General features: G+C 61.6%; 1 protein-coding gene across 2 annotated transcripts in view; it reads left to right on the forward strand.

Annotated features, from left to right (window-relative positions):
- The first annotated feature begins 2,838 nt into the window (after nucleotides 1–2,838).
- Nucleotides 2,839–17,760, forward strand: part of LCLAT1 (lysocardiolipin acyltransferase 1) — a 73,811-nt gene continuing 58,889 nt past the window's right edge. Inside the window, exons 1-2 of one of the 2 annotated variants that reach the window (XM_068153706.1) lie at nucleotides 2,839–3,346; nucleotides 3,829–3,935. Coding sequence is in view for 1 of the 2 variants with exons in the window: in XM_068153705.1 (XP_068009806.1) it covers nucleotides 16,836–16,849 (14 nt within the window). In the remaining variant the exon portion in view is untranslated. Of the gene's footprint in view, nucleotides 3,347–3,828; nucleotides 3,936–14,185; nucleotides 16,850–17,760 lie in introns of those variants that run through there. The other variant, XM_068153705.1, reaches the window with a different exon arrangement.

Genomic DNA, 17,760 nt, shown 5'->3' on the forward strand with positions numbered 1-17,760 from the left:
TCCTTGAGGTCCCTTCCAGCCCTGACAGCTCTGTGATTCCAAACTAGCTTTAACTGCCTGACCAGTGAGTGCTACCAAAGTCAGCCATTACATCTCCTCCTGAGCTGAGCTGTCTTAGACATTCATTTTAGGGTGAATGGGTCACTTTTTGGAGCTGCCTAGAGCAGGGCAACCTTGATGACTATGTCTGACTGTTTTACAGCTAGCACACATCAGATGAACCAAGCAACCCAACAGCCAGGCTCCTGAGGCAGTGCAATCAGATAGTGAGCTCTCTTCAGCTAGGTGGTGAAGGAGTTTGTGATGCTATTAGCTCTTAAGACCTTGTCCAGACCACCTTTGAGACTGCACAAGGCCTTTGGAAAGCCAGTTCTAGGGCCTGACATCCTCATGCTGAGCAATTCCTTAGTGTCTGGCTGGAATGTCTCTTGCTGCAGCGTGGGACCCCTGCCTCTTACCTGCTCACTGTGCACCTTGGAGGAGAGCTGAGCTCAGCTCCACAGGATCACACAGGCTCACAGGAGCTTAGGGGCTGGAAGGGACCTCTGGAGATCATCCAGTCCAACCCCCTGCCAGAGCAGGAGCAGAGAATCCAGCACAGGTCATGGAACTGAACAGAATCTCTTTCTCAATTACCTTCCATCAGGGGAAGGCAACAGCTAATTGTCCCTTGAGGCTCTGCTTCTCCAGGCTGAATGAACAAACCAAGATCCCTCAGCAAGCTCTTACCATGGATATGCCAACCTTTTTCCATGACTTATGGGATGGGATTCCCAGAAAGCTCACTCCCTAATCATTTTGGGTTGTTTTCTGCAGGTATTAGCCAAACTGGTTCATGATTCTTTGCTCCACAGAGGTACTTCTGGAGGCAGTGAGTTCTCCCTGAATGCTGGCAGGCACTTGGGAAAACCAGCTGCGGAGGAGAGCTCAACAAGGGCCTGGTTGTCACAGAAGGAGAGGGGTGGGAAGGAACCTCTGGAGATCATCTAGTCCAAGCCCCCTGCCAATGAGGGGGCAGTCTCTGGGTGTGTGGGCAGCAGGTTTGGGGAGCAGCATTGCCTGCTCCTGCACGTGCAGCTGGGGGGCACTTTGCTCCTAAGGCAAGAGCTCTGCTCTGGGGAGTGTGGGCTCACTTTGGTGTCACACAAGCACCAGTTTTGATCAAAAGCCTTCTTGGAGGAGGGGGTTTCACCAGACTTCTTTAGCTTTTAAAAGCATAGGTGTGAAGAGACCATGCAGAAGGCTGATACCCAGTGAGCAGCAGCAGAGCATGGGGCAAGGGAAGCTGGAAACATTGCCAGTTTCAGAGGAGGCTGAGAGAAACCATCACCTCCCAGGGGTGGAAACCATGCCAGGGCCATTCCCACTTCTCTCACACCTGCCAGGCTATTCCATGACAGAACCTGCAGCTAGCAGGAGTGGGTTTGCCCCTGTGTAGAACACTGCTGGGCTGATGAATGAAATTGCTCCTTTTCAGCTGATAAAGGCACTGGGTGCTTTTCCTGCCCAAGGGCCATCCCCTCCCCCTGCCTGCCCCTCTGCAGCAGCAGCAGGGCTCTTTGTGCCCCCCAAACTCCTGCCAAAAATCACCTGTGCAGGGCAGCCTGGGCACAAGCTCCCAGCTGGGGACTTGCAGGGCGAGCCTGGCTTTGGGGAGAGAGGAATCATGGTGTGCAGGGGGTTGGGAGGGACCCTCTAAGGTCATCCAGGCAACGCCCCTGCAGGGGCATCTCTGGCTATTAGGTCTTGTCCCAGCTGAACAACCCCAACTTCCCCAGCCTGTCTCTGTGAGAGGAGCTTCAGATCAGCTTGGTGGCATCCTCTGGACCTTCTCCATTAGGTCCATGCTCCCCTTCTGTTGGGGGGCCACTAGCTGGACACAGCACTGCAGGTGAGATCCCAGCAGAGCAGAGGGGCAGCATCCCTCTCTTGACCTGCTGGCCAGGAGATGAAAGGCAGCAGGGGCTGAGACCTACAGCCCTGTGCAGGACAGGGCTTGCTGCCCCGGGACCCAAGGGCAACAAGGCTGGGGAGGGGTCTGGAGCACAGCCCTGTGAGGAGAGGCTGAGGGAGCTGGGGCTGCTTAGCCTGGAGAAGAGGAGGCTCAGGGGAGACCTCATTGCTCTCTACAACTCCCTGAGGGGTGGTTGTGGCCGGGAAGGGGTTGGCCTCTTCTCCCAGGCAACCAGCACCAGAACAAGAGGACACAGTCTCAAGCTGAGCCAGGGGAGGTTCAGACTCGAGGTGAGGAGGAAGTTCTCCACCAAGCGAGTCATTCGCCAGGGGGATGTGCTGCCCAGGGAGGTGGTGGAGTCCGCATCCCTGGAGGTGTTCCAGAGGGGATTGGATGTGGCACTTGGTGCCATGGTCTGGTCATGGGGTGTGTGCTGACAGGTTGGACTCGATGATCCTCCAGGTCCTTTCCAACCTAAGCGATACTGTGATACTGTGATACTGTGCGGTACTGTGTGTGACCCGCGGCTCCCTCAGCCACATGCTCCCTGCCCGCCCCTGCGGCAGGGCACGGGCGCGAGGGGCGCGAGGGGCGGGGGGGGCGCGAGGGGCGGGGAGGGTGCGAGGGGCGGGGAGGGCGCGAGGGGCGGGGTGGGTGTGAGGGGTGGGCGCGAGGGGCGGGGTGGGCGCGAGGGGCGGGGTGGGTGTGAGGGGTGGGCGCGAGGGGCGGGGTGGGTGTGAGGGGCGGGTATGAGGGGCGGGGAGGGTGCGAGGGGTGACTGTAGGTAAGGGAAGGGTGAGGGTGTAAGGCAGGGGTGTGAGGGGTGGGTGAGGGGCAGGAGGTGGGTTTGGGTGTGCCAGGGGTGCGTGTACAGCACAGGGGAGGCTCTGGGCTCCTTAGTTGAAGAAGGACACTGAGGGGAAAGTTCTTCCCAGCGAGAGAGATTGGCCCTGGGGATGTGCTGCCCGGGGCGGGGGTGCAGTCCCGTCCCCGGCGGTGCTCAGGAGGGGCTCGGATGCGGCACGTGGAGCCGCGTGTGGCTGTCGGGAGGGGCTGGGCGGTAGGTAACAGGTTGGACTTGGCGATCCGTGAGCTCTGTTCCAGCCTGGCCGCCGCTGCCCTCGTACGGAGCGGGCGCGGCGCGCGCGGCCGCTGCCCCTTTAAGGGAGGTCGGGGGCAGGGTCGCTGCCATGGCAACGGCGTGACAGCCGTGACCGGAAGTGATTCGGGGTCAGAGGTCGCCGGCGGCAGCGGGAACATGGCGGCGGCGGCCGTGGCGGTCCTGGCGGGGCTGGACGCTGCCGGCGGCGCGGCCGCGCTCCCCGGGGCGGCGGCTCCGTGAGCGGTGCGGGGAGCGCAGCCTCCTCTCGCCCTGGCGCTGCCCTCTCTCAGGTGAGCGCGGGCGGGCACGTGGCGGCTGCCGGCCGCCTGGCGGAGCCGCGGGAGGGCTGACCCCCGCGGCGGGGCAGGGCTGATCCCCGCGGCGGGGCTGAGCTGATCCCCACGGCGGGGCAGGGCTGATCCCCGCGGCGGGGCCGGGCTGGGCTGATCCCCACGGTGGGGCCGGGCTGGGCTGATCCCCACGGCGGGGCCGGGCTGATCCCCGTGGCGGGGCCGAGCTGATCCCCGTGGCGGGGCTGAGCTGACCCCCGCGGCGGGGCCGGGCTGACCCCCGCGGCGGGGCAGGGCTGATCCCCACGGCGGGGCTGAGCTGATCCCCACGGCGGGGCAGGGCTGATCCCCGCGGCGGGGCTGAGCTGACCCCCGCGGCGGGGCTGAGCTGATCCCCGTGGCGGGTCCGGGCTGCCCGGCCGTGCTTTCTCGCCCCGCTGCGGCCTGCTGTTCCCTCTGAGCCGGCTCCCGTTGCTCCCCAGGCATGCTGTCGGCGCTGTGGAGGGGCTGGGAGCCGCGGTGATGCCCGCGCAGGAGCCTGCGGAGGAGAGCGCCTGAGGTTGCCTGGATCCGCTCGGCTGTGAAGCGCGTACGGTACCCGAGCCGCGCTCGCACCACTCTGCCTGCGTGCCGCCTGCGGCAGCCGGGGCCGGCTCTGCGCCCTGCTCGCGGCCGTGGCCTTCCCGTGGGGCAGGGCAGGGGCTCTGCTCTTGTGCACACACCGAAGCCGCGCAGGCGTCGCCCCGGATGGCCTGCCCTGGCTTGCTGTGCCTCTTGCTGTGCCTCTTGCTGTGCCTCTTGCTGTGCCTCTTGCTGTGCCTCTTGCTCTGCCTCTTGCTCTGCCTCTTGCTCTGCCTCTTGCTCTGCCTCTTGCTGTGCCTCTTGCTGTGCCTCTTGCTGTGCCTCTTGCTGTGCCTCTTGCTCTGCCTCTTGCTCTGCCTCTTGCTCTGCCTCTTGCTCTGCCTCTCGCTCTGCCTCTCGCTGTGCCTCTCGCTGTGCCTCTCGCTGTGCCTCTTGCTGTGCCTCTTGTCGCCCCTCCCGTCGGGGCTGCGCTGGGCGCCGCCGGCTCGGCTCGCTTTGCCCTCTGGCGATGCTAAACTTTGACCTGGATGTTTCTTACGCAAGAAGTGCAGGGCGAGAGCTGGAGCCGGACAGGGAGCTTTGCACAGCAGAGCTGCTGGGCACCCAGCTGTGTCTGCAGGGGGCTGGGCAGTGGAAATGAATGCCAGGGTCGCACTGTGCTGATGGGTGTAGCATGATCTTGGAGATCTCTTCCAGCCAGAACATTGCCATGGTTTGGTCTCTGCAGCAGGAGAGCAGCCAGGCAGAGAGGGACCTGGGGGTGCTGGTGGACAGCAGCTGAACAGGAGCCAGCAGTGTGCCCAGGGGGCCAAGAGGGCCAAGGGCATCCTGGCCTGCATCAGGAAGAGTGTGGCCAGCAGGAGCAGGGAGCTCATCCTGCCCTGTGCTCAGCACTGCTCAGGCCACACCTGGAGTCCTGTGTCCAGCTCTGGGCTCCTCAGGTTAGGAAGGAGGTTGAGCTGCTGGGAGGTGTCCAGAGAAGGGCAACAAAGCTGGGGAGGGGTCTGGGGCACAGCCCTGTGAGGAGAGGCTGAGGGAGCTGGGGTTGCTTAGCCTGGAGAAGAGGAGGCTCAGGGGAGACCTCATTGCTCATTGGTGGGGTTGGTCTCTTCTGCCAGGCAGCCAGCACCAGAACAAGAGGACACAGTCTCAAGCTGTGCCAGGGGAGGTTTAGGCTGGAGGTGAGGAAGAAATTCTTCCCAGCAAGAGAGATTGGCCCTGGGGATGTGCTGCCCAGGGAGGTGGTGGAGTCCCCATCCCTGGAGGTGTTGAGGAAGAGCCTGGGTGAGGCCCTTGGTGCCATGGCTGAGCTGATCAGATGGTGCTGGGTGACAGCTTGGCCTGGATGCTCTCTGAGGTCCTTTCCAGCCTGGTGATGCTGTGTTCTCATGTGCATTCCTTGTGACACAGCTCTTGGCTGCCAGCAGGCCTTTCAGTCTCTGCTTATGCTCCTGGCCAGGCCAGGCTGTGCTTGCAGAGGGGCAGTGGTTTTGCTTGTTGCTGGCTGAGCATTTCCATGGCTCTGTGCTTCATAGTAGCTGCCTCTCCTGTGTTAGACACCACCCCCTCCCTGCTGTTGGATCCTTGGCCCTTGCAGCAGGGCTGTGGTGTTTCCTGAGCACAGGCCTGTTCCCCTGAGCACAGAGACATTAACAGATGCTCCTTCTGCCCTCCCTTTCTTTTTCCTTCCTGCTTTACAAATGGGGAACCTAGGCTCAAACCCCAGGAGGAAAGCCAAAGCCATGTCTTGAGTGGAGCACAGAGAGCTGACAGGGGCTGGTTGGCTTTGTTAGCAGGTTTTATGCTGTTGCCTAACACTCAGAGCACAGAGCTTCAGTGGCAGCTGTGCTCAGCACAGCAGGGTGCAGCCTGGCAGTGTGAGGGCATGGCTTGGGCAGCGTGTGGGCAGCAGCTGGAGAGTGTGCCCTCACTCCTCTCCCTCCTCTCACTCCTCCTCTCATGTCACTGGCCAGGGGTTGATGCTCCTCTGCCTGCAGTGGGTGTGGAGGCTGGGTGGCTGTGGGGAGGGTTGATCTCACAGTGTGGTGGGGATGGCCTCCTGCCAGGGCTCAGCTGCCCCAGTGAGTGTGTGCTGTGGTGTGGGTGGAAGCTGTCTCTCCTCTGTACACCCTCTGGGGGTAAGTGTGCTGTGGAACTGCCCTGAGAAGCCAGGCCTCAGCCTGGCCACTCAGAAAATCAGGGCTACCCTTAAGGGTCCTGAGGTGCTTGGACTGAGCATAGAGGAGTCAGCCACGTGCAGGCAGTGTGTGGCTAAGGGTGAGGGGATGGCTCTGTGAAGGACCTCTCCCAGCTTCCCAGAGGCTTTTCTCCACTCACTTCTTGCCAGTGGCCTCCTGTGCTAAGGAGGTGAAGCCTCTTGGCCTTATGCAGAGCTCCAGGTCCATGTGCTCTCAGTGGGGCAGAGTCCTGCAGGGAGCAGCCTGCTGTGTGCTGCTGCAGAAGCCCCCCTGAGGCTGTGCTGGGCAAGCTGGCTTTGGAGTGTTGCAGCTGCTCAGCCCAGCTGGGTTTGGCTTTCATGGAGGTCCCTGCCCTGCTCCCACAGGCAGGCTGGGAGGAGAGCTCTCAAGTGTGAGGAGGTCTCATCCCCACATCCCCAGGGGGCTTAGCAGGCTGGGGGTTCTTCCTGCAGGTGGCTGCTCAGGGGCAGGCTGCCATGAGTGCCATCTGCTCCTGCAGGCCCTGAGTCTCCAGCAGCTATTTCTGGAAGTGCCAGCCTGGATCCTTAATCACCTCAGCTGCAAATCCTCTTCTCCCTCTGCTGTGGGGTTTCTGTCCTCATAGCCTTTGGTCAGGGAGTCTCCTGGATGTCTCTTCTTGCCTGTTGCTTGTCCTGTGGCTCAGTGTGCTGAAAGGAGGGTGTAAGGGGTGAGAGCTGGTCCCTTCTCCCTGGTGACAAGTGGCAGGAGGGGAGGCAAGGGCCTCAGGTTGCACCAGGGGAGGTTTAGGTTGGGTGTTAGAAGATAGTTCTTGGCTGGTGGGGCTCTAAACCACTGGCACAGGCTGCCCGGGGGGGTGGTTGAAGCCCAGCCCTGGAGGTGTGTCAGAGGGGCAGAGTGTGGTGCTGAGGGCCATCATCCAGCCCCAGCCCTGGCAGAGTCAGGGAGCAGTGGCACAGGGCAGTGGTCAAGGTGTTTGCCAGCACAGAGCCTTGCTCTGCCCCTCTGCAGTCTGACAGAGGGTGGTGGTGGTGTGCTGCCCCTGAGAGCTTGAGTGGGAATCCAGCAGTGGCCTCTGGTGCAGTGTGAGCCCTGCAGGGTGGAAGTGCTGAGGACCAGGCTCAGGGGAGACCTCACTGCTCTCTGCAACTACCTGAAGGGAGGCTGGAGCCAGCTGGGGGTTGGGCTCTTCTCCCAGGCCCCCAGCACCAGAACAAGAGGACACAGTCTCAAACTGTGCCAGGGGAGCTTTAGGCTGGAGGGGAGAGAGTTCTGCCCAGCAAGAGAGATTGGCCCTGGGGATGTGCTGCCCAGGGAGGTGGTGGAGTCCCCATCCCTGGAGGTGTTCAGGAGGGGATTGGATGAGGCACTTGGAGCCATGTGTGGTTGTCAGGAGGGGTTAGGGGTTAGCTGACAGGTTGGATTTGCTGAGCTCTGGGGTCTGTTCCAGCCTGGCTGATGCTATGACTCTGTGATCAGTTCCACTTGCTCTCAAGGTCTCTCCCCTCAATCCTGAGAACATTTAGCTCTGCCCCTCTGTTGGCTGCAGGGTTTGAGCCCTGCCAGCTCCAGGGAGCAGGCACAGACAGGTGATGGCTCTGCTGTGACTGACCCCACACCTCAGAGTCTGACAGGGGGCCAGAGGGCTCTGTGCTGAGCTTGCCTGCCACCGTGAGAGCTATGGCAGTGCCTGCAGAGGTGCCAGGGGTCACACAGCTCCCCTGGGTCTGTGTGCTCTTGGTGCAGCAGGTCACTGCAGGGCCCTGAGGGGTGCCTGCTCTGCACAAGCTGAGACAAGGGCTCTGTGGCTGTGCTAGCATGGCAACTGCATACAGGCAGGAGGGTGGTGCCAGCAGGGAGAGTGCTGAAGGGCTTGTGGGCAGCACAGGCAGCTGTCTTTACCCCCTGACTAAAGGGAGAGGAGCTGGACTCTTGCTCCAGGCTCATCTGCTGCAGAGCCACAGGGTGTGCCATGCAGGCCTTGTGCAGCAGAGTGCCTCTGGGGGTGGCCTCCCAGCAGTGGTAATGAAAGCATCAACCTTGGAGACTTGCAGAGGGCTCAGTCCCCTCTCCCTGTGCCCTGCCCTGCCAGCCAGCTGCTCTTAGGCTCTCTTGCCTCTGTGCCTCTGCAGCCTGGCAGGCTGAGGTGGCTCCAGCAAATCCTTCCCTGGGTTAAGGGGAGCCATGAGGGGCTCCTGTGCTGCCTGTGGCTCCAGGCACACTCAGACCCTTACTCCTGTGCAGGCAGTGGCAAAGAGAGGTGGTAGCTGTCCAGCTGCAGGCAGGGGACAGGTGGTGCCCCTCAGGGGTCTGCTCTGCTGTTGAATGGCTTCATGGGTGAGACAGACAGGAGGCTGAGGCAGCTTCAGCAGGCTTGCTGGCCAGAACAGGCTGAGGCTGCAGCTGACAGGAGTGAAGGATGGGGTGGGTGCCACCCATGGGACCTGACAGGCTGGAGAAGGGGGATGAGAACTGCCTGAGGTTCAGTAAGGCAAAGGGCAAGGTCCTGCACCTAGGCCAGAGCAAGCACTCATCAGCACAGCCTGGGGGATGATGAGCTTGAGAGCAGCCCAGGGGAGGACCTGGGGTGCTGGTGGAGCCAGCAAGGGGCACTTGCAGCCCCACAGGCCAGTGGCATCCTGGGCTGCACCAAAAGAAGTGTGGCCAGCAGGTCAAGGGAGGCAGCTCTGCCCCTCTGCTCTGCTCCAGTGAGACCTCAGCTGCAGTGCTGTCCAGCCCTGGAGCCCTCAGCACAGGGGAGACAGGGAGCTGCTGGAGCAGGGCCATGAAGGTGGTCAGAGGGCTGGAGCACCTCTCCTGGGAGGACAGGGTGAGGGAGCTGGGGCTGTTCAGTCTGGATGGAGCAAAGAAGGCTGCAGGGAGACCTTGTGGCTGCATTTCAGTACCTGCAGGGGGCTGCAGGCAGGCTGGGGAGGGGCTGCTCAGAAGGGCTTGCAGGGACAGGCCAGGGGCAGTGGTTTGCAGCTGGAGCAGGGTAGGGTTAGGCTGGACATCAGGAGGAGGCTCTGCCCCATGAGAGTGGTGGAACACTGAACAGGCTGCCCAGGGCTGTGCTTGAGGCCCTGTCCCTGGAGACACTCAGGGTCAGCCTGGCTGTGCCCCTGGGCAGCCTGCTGTGGCTGGAGCTGTCCCATGGCATTTAGTCACCAGTGTGAAATAAGCAACCCCCAAGGGAGGCAGCTCTGGGTGTCAGCTCCTCATGGCCACCATTGCCACAGCTGAGAGTGTTTGCTGGAGGTGGCACCGAAGGAGCTGCTGCTCAGGAGCTGCCCCAGCACTGGCAACTGCTGTGCCTGGCTGCCCAGAGGCTGCTGAGTGGCTGAGCCTGGAGGTGTTCAGCAGCACTGAGCAGGATCTGGTCTGGCAGGGAGGCAGCATGGCAGCAATGCCTTTAGCAGGACAGTAGGAGAGAGTTGTCAGAGGGTATTTTGTGGTCCCTGGAGGACTGCTGGTGCTGCTGTAGCTCTCCAGCTGTTTGGCTGAGGCTTCCCAACCCTGCCAGGGGGAGATGTTACAGGCTGAGGTCAAAATGCCTCTGGTTGGCCTCAGAATCCCCTGAGGATGTCACTTCCCAGGACTCCTGAGGTGAGAGCTGCTGCCTGCAGCTGGGGAAGCCTCCCAGCAGTAAGGAGGCTTGCTCTTACACCTGCAGGGCCTGGAGCCTCTGCTGAGGGGCCTCAGGGCCTGCCCTTCTCTGCAGGAGGTCATGCTGTGCTGCCCTGCCAGGGGCAGTGTCTGGGGGGAGCCTAATGCTTGGAGTGGAGCTTGCAAGGCCTTCACCTCTGCTTTGGGAGCTGCCTGACATGCAGCCTTGCCCTCTTGTCTGCCCTGCAGTCACAGGAGGGCTGGAACCCCTTGCAAGAACATCCAGCCCAGGCCCTGCTGGAGCAGCACCACTCACAGCAGCTCACACAGGACACAGCCAGGTGGGGTTGGATGTCTGCAGAGCAGGAGACTCCACAGCCTCCCTGGGCAGCCTGCCCCAGGGCTCTGCCACCTCCTCCTGTTCCTGTGGAGCCTCCTCTGCTCCAGCTGCACCCACTGCCCCTTGGGCTGTTGGACATCCCTCAGCAGAGCCTGGCTCTATCCTCCTGCCACTGCCCTGCACATCTTTACCAACAGGAATGAGCTCTCCCCTCAGGCTGCTCAGCTCCCTCAGCCTGTCCCCAGCAGGGAGCTGTTCCACTGCCTGCAGCATCTCTGGGGCTCTGGCTTGGACTCTCCATCACTTCCCTCAGGTCCTCCTTGACCTGGGGGCCCCAGAGGATTCCTGTCTGTGTAAGATCTCCCCTGAAGCATCAGCTTTCCACCAGGCCTGTGCTGGAGCTCTGGAGCATGAAAGTGGAGTTCCTGCTGGAGGGGCAGCTGGGGGGAAGCAGAGCTCTGGGCCAGCATTCTCCCTTTCCCCAGCTGTTAAGGCTGGGCCTCATGAGTGATGTTCCTCCAAACCCACTCCTGAGCTGCTCCTAGCCAAGGCTCCAGAACTGCTGCACCCCACATGGCACCCAGCATTCCTGGGGGGTTTGGTCCTCCTCCTTCTTTCCTGGTGTATTCACTTCTGACACAGAAGGGAAAGGACTTGCAGCAGGACTGTTCCACACAGCCCTGTGCTGAGGGAGCAGCAGTTGGCAGGGAAGGTGCAGCAGCTGGCAGGGAAGGTGCAGCAGCTGGCAGGGAAGGTGCAGCAGCTGGCAGGGAAGGTGCAGCAGCTGGCAGGGAAGGTGCAGCAGCGCTGGGTTACATGGGAGCACTGTAAGGGAGGTGTCTGTGGAGGCTGAGGGCAGTGGCTGAACCATCTGACCTGGCTTTGCTCTGGCAAAGGTTGGGGAAGCTTCCTGGAAATGCAGCTGCTCCTGACAGGCAGCACTGGGGGTGCCAGGGGGAGGGTCACTTGGGCAGGTTGCTCCTCCATGCAGAACAAAGGACAGAGAAGTGCTCTGGCTGCACTGTGCCTCACACCACCTCCAGCCTGGCTGCAAACACCTCCAGGGCTGAGGCTGCCAGCCCCTCCCTGGGCAGCCTGTGCCAGGCTCTCCTGGGGAACAACTTCTTCCTCACAGCCAGTCTCCATCTCCCCACTTCTAGTTGTGCTCCATCCCCCCCAGTCCTATCCCTCCCTGACACCCTCACAAGTCCCTCCCCAGCTTTCTTGCAGCCCCCTGCAGCTCCTGGGAGGCCACAATGAGGTCTCCTGGGAGCCTTCTCCTCTCCAGCCTGCACAACCCCAACTCCCTCAGGCTGTGCTCACAGCAGAGCAGCTCCAGCCCTCTGCTCATCCTCCTGGCCCTGCTCTGGACACCTTCCAGCCCCTGCAGAGCCTTCCTGGCACAGAGGCTGCAGGGCTGGCTGCAGTGCTGCAGGGGGTCTCAGCAGAGCAGAGGGGGTCCCCTCCCTGCCCTGCTGGCTCTGCTCCCCTTGCTGCAGCCCAGGCTGGTTCAAACCCGGGGCCAGCGGCTCCGGGGCTGGGGGCAGCTGCATCAGCCCCGGCTGGCTCCCTGCTGGGCTCCTGAGGAGGGCAGAGAGGCTCCCGGGGGCAGGGGGGGAGGGCAGAGGCAGCCCAGCCCCACCCGGAGCCTGCTGCCAGGCTGCCTGGGGGGGGCGCTGTGGCTGGGGGCATTCCCGGGGGTCCTGCCTTGGGGCTGGGCAGATCCCCTCTGGCCCTGGGAGGACAGGAGAGTGCCTCTCATCACACCAGGGGGTTGAGGGGTGCAAGGTGTCCCTGGGGAAGGCTGCAGCTGCTCAACAGGAGTCCCTTACAGCACACCCCAAGGCCCCACCACCCCTGCTCCTGCCCTGAGGGCTGGGTGCTGGCAAGGGCTCTCCTCCTGTGGCCCTGAGGCAAGGCTGAAGCACTGGGGCACCCCAAGGGGGATTCAGCTCAGGGGGGGCACTGGCAGCCCAGCTGCAGAGCCTCTGTGCCCAGGCACACAGCTGGGGCAGCAGAGAGGGTGACTGGAGGGCAGTGAGCTGCTGGGGGGCTGTGACACAGAGGCCCTCCCTGACACTGGGAGGGATGATCCCCACAGCTGGAATGCAGGATGGGTACAGGCTGTCCAGCAGGGCAGGAGGGTTGCTGTCTGCAGCAGTGCCCAGCTCCACCTGGGGAAGGCTGATGAGCTGCAGACTGAGGGGAAGCCAGGGCTGGGTGGTGTTGCTGCAGGGGCCTGCCCCAGGCACTGCCCAGCACCAAGATGAGGCACTCCACATGCAGGCAGGAGTGGCTGCATGTCCACAGGCCCTGCTCCTCCGGGGGAGTTCATCTGCCCTGACTTCTGCTGAGGCACAAGCTTGCACTGAGCTGGGTGGTGCAGCACAGCTGGAGGCAAGGGATCCATCCAGGGGCATCTGGACAGGCTGCAGGCCCAGGGCAGAACACAGAGTTAACAGGTTGGAAAAGACCTTGGAGATCATCCAGGCCAAGCTGTCACCCAGCACCATCTGATCAGCTCAGCCATGGCACCAAGGGCCTCATCCAGGCTCTTCCTGAACACCTCCAGGGATGGGGACTCCACCACCTCCCTGGGCAGCACATCCCCAGGGCCAATCTCTCTGTGAAGAATTTCTTCCTCCCCTCCAGCCTAAACCTCCCCTGGCACAGCTTGAGACTGTGTCCTCTTGTTCTGGTGCTGGGTGCCTGGCAGAAGAGACCAACCCCACCAATGAGCAATGAGGTCTCCCCTGAGCCTCCTCTTCTCCAGGCTAAGCAACCCCAGCTCCCTCAGCCTCTCCTCACAGGGCTGTGCTCCAGACCCCTCCCCAGCTCTGTTGCCCTTCTCTGGACACCTTCCAGCAGCTCAACATCTTTCCTGAGCTGAGGAGCCCAGAGCTGGACACAGGACTCCAGGTGTGGCCTGAGCAGTGCTGAGCACAGGGCAGGATGAGCTCCCTGCTCCTGCTGGCCACACTGCTCCTGCTGCAGGCCAGGATGCCCTTGGCCTTCTTGTCCCGCTGGGCACACTGCTGGCTCCTGTTCAGCTGGCTGTCAATCAGCACCCCCAGGTCCCTCTCTGCCTGGCTGCTCTCAGCCACTCTGCCCCCAGCCTGCAGCACTGCCTGGGGTTGCTGTGGGCAATGTGCAGCCCCTGGCACTTGGATGTGTTCAGTCTCCTGCCCTTGGCCTCTGCCATCTGCCCAGCCTGCCCAGGTCCCTCTGCAGAGCCCTCCTGCCCTCTAACAGATTAACACTTGCTCTCAGCTTGCTGTCAGCTGCAAACTCACTGCTGGTGGACTCCATCCCCTCCTCCAGATGATCAATAAAGATATGGAACAGGCTGGGGCCCAGCACTGCTCCCTGGGGCACACCACTGGTGCCTGGCTGCCAGCTGGCTGTGGCACCATTCACCACCACTCCCTGGGCTCAGCCTCCAGCCAGTTCCTCACCCAGCTCAGAGCTGCTGTCCCAGCCAGGGGTGACAGCTTGGCCAGGAGTTGGCTGTGGGGGATGGTGGCAAAGGCCTTGCTGGGCCCAGGACAACCTCAGGAGGTTCAACAAGACCAAGGGCAAGGTCCTGCAGCTGGGGCAGGGCAATCCCAGGTACTGCTATAGGCTGGGCAGGGTCTGGCTGGAGAGCAGCCCTGAGGAAAAGGCCTTGGGGGTGCTGGGGGAGGAGAAGCTCAGCAGGAGCCAGCAGTGAGCACTTGCAGCCCAGAGAGCCAAGCAGAGCCTGGGCTGCAGCAAGAGAAGTGTGGCCAGCAGGGCCAGGGAGGGGATTCTGCCCCTCTGCTCCACTCTGCTGAGACCACAGCTGCAGCTCTGGGGCCAGCTCTGGAGCCTCTGTGCCAGGAAGGATCTGGAGGGGCTGGAAGGTGTCCAGAGCAGGGCCAGGAGGATGAGCAGAGGGCTGGAGCTGCTCTGCTGTGAGCACAGCCTGAGGGAGTTGGGGTTGTGCAGGCTGGAGAGGAGAAGGCTCCCAGGAGACCTCATTGTGGCCTTCCAGGATCTGCAGGGGGCTGCAAGAAAGCTGGGGAGGGACTTGTGAGGGTGTCAGGGAGGGATAGGACTGGGGGGGATGGAGCAGAACTAGAAGTGGGGAGATTGAGATTGGCTGTGAGGAAGAAGTTGTTCCCCAGGAGGGTGGTGAGAGCCTGGCACAGGCTGCCCAGGGAGGTGGTGGCAGCCTCCTGCCTGGAGGTGTTTGCAGCCAGGCTGGAGGTGGCTGTGAGCAGCCTGCTGTGGTGTGAGGTGTCCCTGCCCATGGCAGGGGCTTGGAGCTGGCTGAGCCTTGAGGTCTCTCCCCAGCCTGAGAGCTCTGTGCCTGTGGAGATGAGGATGGCTCCTGGAGGGGCAGGCAGGGCTGGACTGCACTGCTGCTCTGCTTGCAGCAGGTCCATCCCCACCCACTCTGCCTGGGAGAAGAGAGGCTGCAGGGAGTCAGCAGGACCCAGGAAGAGGCATTTTGGGCAGGTGCAGGGGAAGGGCCAGCTGCAGCATCTGGAACTGTGCAGTGCCACAGGGAACAGCTCCTAGATGGAGGGGGGGTTGGAGCAGGCTGCCCAGGGAGGGGTGCAGTCACCAGCCCTGGGGGTGTCAGAGGCATGGGGATGTGGTGCTTCAGGGCATGGTGTGGTGGCCATGGCAGCTGGGTGGTGGGGCCCAAGGGTACCAAAGGTCTCTGCCAGCCTGAGTGCTGCTGTGACCTGCAGGGCTGCTGTCCCCACTCGGGCCCAGTGCTGCCTGCTGCAGCCTCCTGTGCAGCCAGAGCCTGAGATCTGCCCCTGCCCACATGCCCTAGCACCAGGGAGCTGCTCCTGGCAGGGCTGCTGCAGGAGCTCTCTCTTCTCCTTCCTTTTCTCTGTAGCTCCTGCACTCGTGCTGCAGAGCAGAGGCTTCCCTCCCACCCTCCTCTTGGCTCCATGCTCACACAGGGCAGGCCACAGGGCTGCTCCTGCCAGGGACTGTTCTGTGTAGCTGCAGGGGAGTTCAGCTCTGCCAGCTGAACCCCTTGGCTCCTCCAGCCCAGCAGTGTCCTGGCTTCACACAGCCTGCTCCCAGAAGCAGGCCCCCTCCCCACACCCAGATGGGCAGGAAAGCAGCCCCCAGGCCCCCTCTGGGTGGAGATCAAGAGTGTACTGAGGTGCTGTGCTGTACAGTGCCTTAGCAGAAGCTGTGTGGGGTTTGTTTGTTGAACTCATCACTGGCCCCTCAAGATCCTACTGGGGCTGCCAATGAATGCTCAGGTCCATGCAAAGGAGGTCAGCTGCTCAGCCTTCATCTATTGATGTTGTGACCTTGTCACAGAAGGCCTGCCCCTGGTGGAGCTGTGCTGACTGCACCCAATCACCTCCTGTGCTGTGTGGGGTTTGTTTATTGATCTTATCATTGGCCTCTCAAGACCCTGCTGGGGCTGCCAATGAATTCTCTCCTCTCCCAGAGGAGTGCAACAGCCTGGGAGCAGCCACATGAAGCACCCAGCAATCACTGCAAGCCAACAATTCACACCTGAATGCCATTTTAATCTCCATTCTGTCTCAAGAGCACTGGTTTCACACCCTGCCCCTTTGCCACCCCTCCCACCCCAATTTCCCCCTTTTTCCCCTCAAACCCAGGGCACCTGGGCTCTGCTGGTCTCCTCCCACCCCAATTTCCCCCTTTTTCCCCTCAAACCCAGGGCACCTGGGCTCTGCTCCAGTCTCCTCCCACCCCAGGGGTGGCCACTTTGCCCTCCCCACCCTCTCCACTATTTAGTGCCTCCCGGGAAGGGCAGCAGCCCTAAGCTGAGCCCTTCGGGGCTGAGGATCCTCCTCTCACCTCAGGTCAGTGCCCACGGTGCACACTGGGTGATGGTGGTGGTGACAAAAGGCCGGGGGGCCTGCTGGCCCCCCGGTTGTTAGGGCCAACATTGACTCCCCCCATCCCCTCCACGGGTGCTGGCTGGGGCTCCTCAGTGGGGCTCAGCCCCTCAGTGGGGCTCAGCCCCTCTAGGTGCTCTCTTGCATCCCTCCCTGGCTCTGGGATGGGTGCAGGAATGGTGGTGGTGGAGCAGGAGCTGTGAGGATAGGGTAGGGGGAGCAGGGGGTGCTCAAGTGCCTGACCTTTAGGGGCTGCTTCCAACCCTGGTGATTCTCTGAGTCTGTGACCTAGTTCCAGCCTTGCCTTGGGCAGGGACCCCTTCCACCAGGCCAAGGCAGCTTCTGTAGGGGCATGTTTGTACCTGTTCCATTCACTGTGCCCAGGAATCCCAACATGATGGGGTGGCTCTGGTGAGCTGGTGGGTTGGGAGCTGGGAGCTACCTCACTTGGAAACCAAGGCTTCCTCTCTGTGGAGGTGAGAAATGCCATGGCTGCCTGGAATTCAAGGGTGAGTGAAGCTGATTGGCATCAGAACCATCTGAAACCCCTCTGGGCTTGTGGCCAGGGCTTGGCTCCTTCAACACTTCGTTGCTCAGCCTGAGTTAGCCTTGGTCTGAAGTGTAGGTGGTGGAAGCCCTGCAGCAAATGCATGGCTCCAAGGGAAGTGCTCTTACCAAGGTGTGGAACTAGGTCACTCTAGGAGGAAAACTCCTTAGCCCATGCCTAACTCTGCAGCCTGACTCAGTACCTCTTGAGTCAGAACAAGGGTGGGAAGGTGCTCCAGGAGAGGTGGGCAGGGTGATCCTCAGAGCTCCTCTCCAGCCCCTACCACTGCCTGGTTCTGTGAGAGGCAGCCTTGCTTCCCAGCCCCCTCAGTGAGCACTGCTGTGTGCCCTGAGGCAGTTGTGTCTGCAGAAGGATGCTGGTGTCAAGGTGAGTGTCTCAGCAGCCTCCTCCACAGCTGCTGAGGCTGGTGTTCAAACAGGTTTCCTTCACAGCACCTCAGCACTCAGGTCTGGCTGCTGGGCTGGGAGAGTGGGAGCTGGCCCTAGTGAGTGCCTCCCTGTTGGAGTTGTGCTGTGCTTTGGTCAGCAGTGAAGGCAGCCAGCTGAAGAAGGACAAGTCCTTCATTTGCTTCCTTCTTAGCAGCTCTTCCCAGTGAGGTCAGCATGGAAGATGCTTTCTGACACCCTAAGGAACACCCTAAGGTGTGTCAAGGCTTGCTGCAGATGAGAGCTGCCTCACAGGTGGAAGGGTTGGGGTTTGTATCCCAGCATCTCCCTGAAGGGCAGGCTGAGGCTCTCAGCCACAAGGCTCTTGGCAGAGGCCAAGCTGCTCTCTCTTTGTTTCAGACTCTAACCATGCTTCCTGCACAGCTTGGAGATTGATAGCTTGGGATGGAATAGCTTGAGTTGTGGATGTGAACTCCAGCACAGGAGGTTCCACCTCAACACAAGGAGCAACTTCTGCACTGTGAGGGTCCCAGAGCCCTGGAGCAGGCTGCCCAGAGAGGCTGTGGAGTCTCCTTTCTGCAGACTTTCAAGACTCACCTGGATGTGTTCCTGTGTGCCCTGTGCTGGATTCTCTGCTCCTGCTCTGGCAGGGGGTTCCACTTGATCTTTGGAGGTCCCTTCCAACCCCTAACATCCTGTGAGCTGTGATGTCCTGCAGTAAAATGCATGTGGGGTGACCTCTGAGACCAAGACCTGCTGGAGAGAGTCCAACAGAGCTGCCAGGATGCTGAAGGGACTGCAGCACTGCCCTGTGAGGAGAGGCTGAGAGCCCTGGGGCTGTGCAGTCTGCAGAGGAGAAGACTGAGAGGGGATCTGATCAATGTCTATCAA

This window comes from Melanerpes formicivorus, unplaced genomic scaffold, assembly GCF_026170545.1.
Source record: "Melanerpes formicivorus ecotype bairdi unplaced genomic scaffold, bMelFor1.0.p_v2 SCAF_26, whole genome shotgun sequence".
Lineage (NCBI taxonomy): Eukaryota > Metazoa > Chordata > Aves > Piciformes > Picidae > Melanerpes > Melanerpes formicivorus.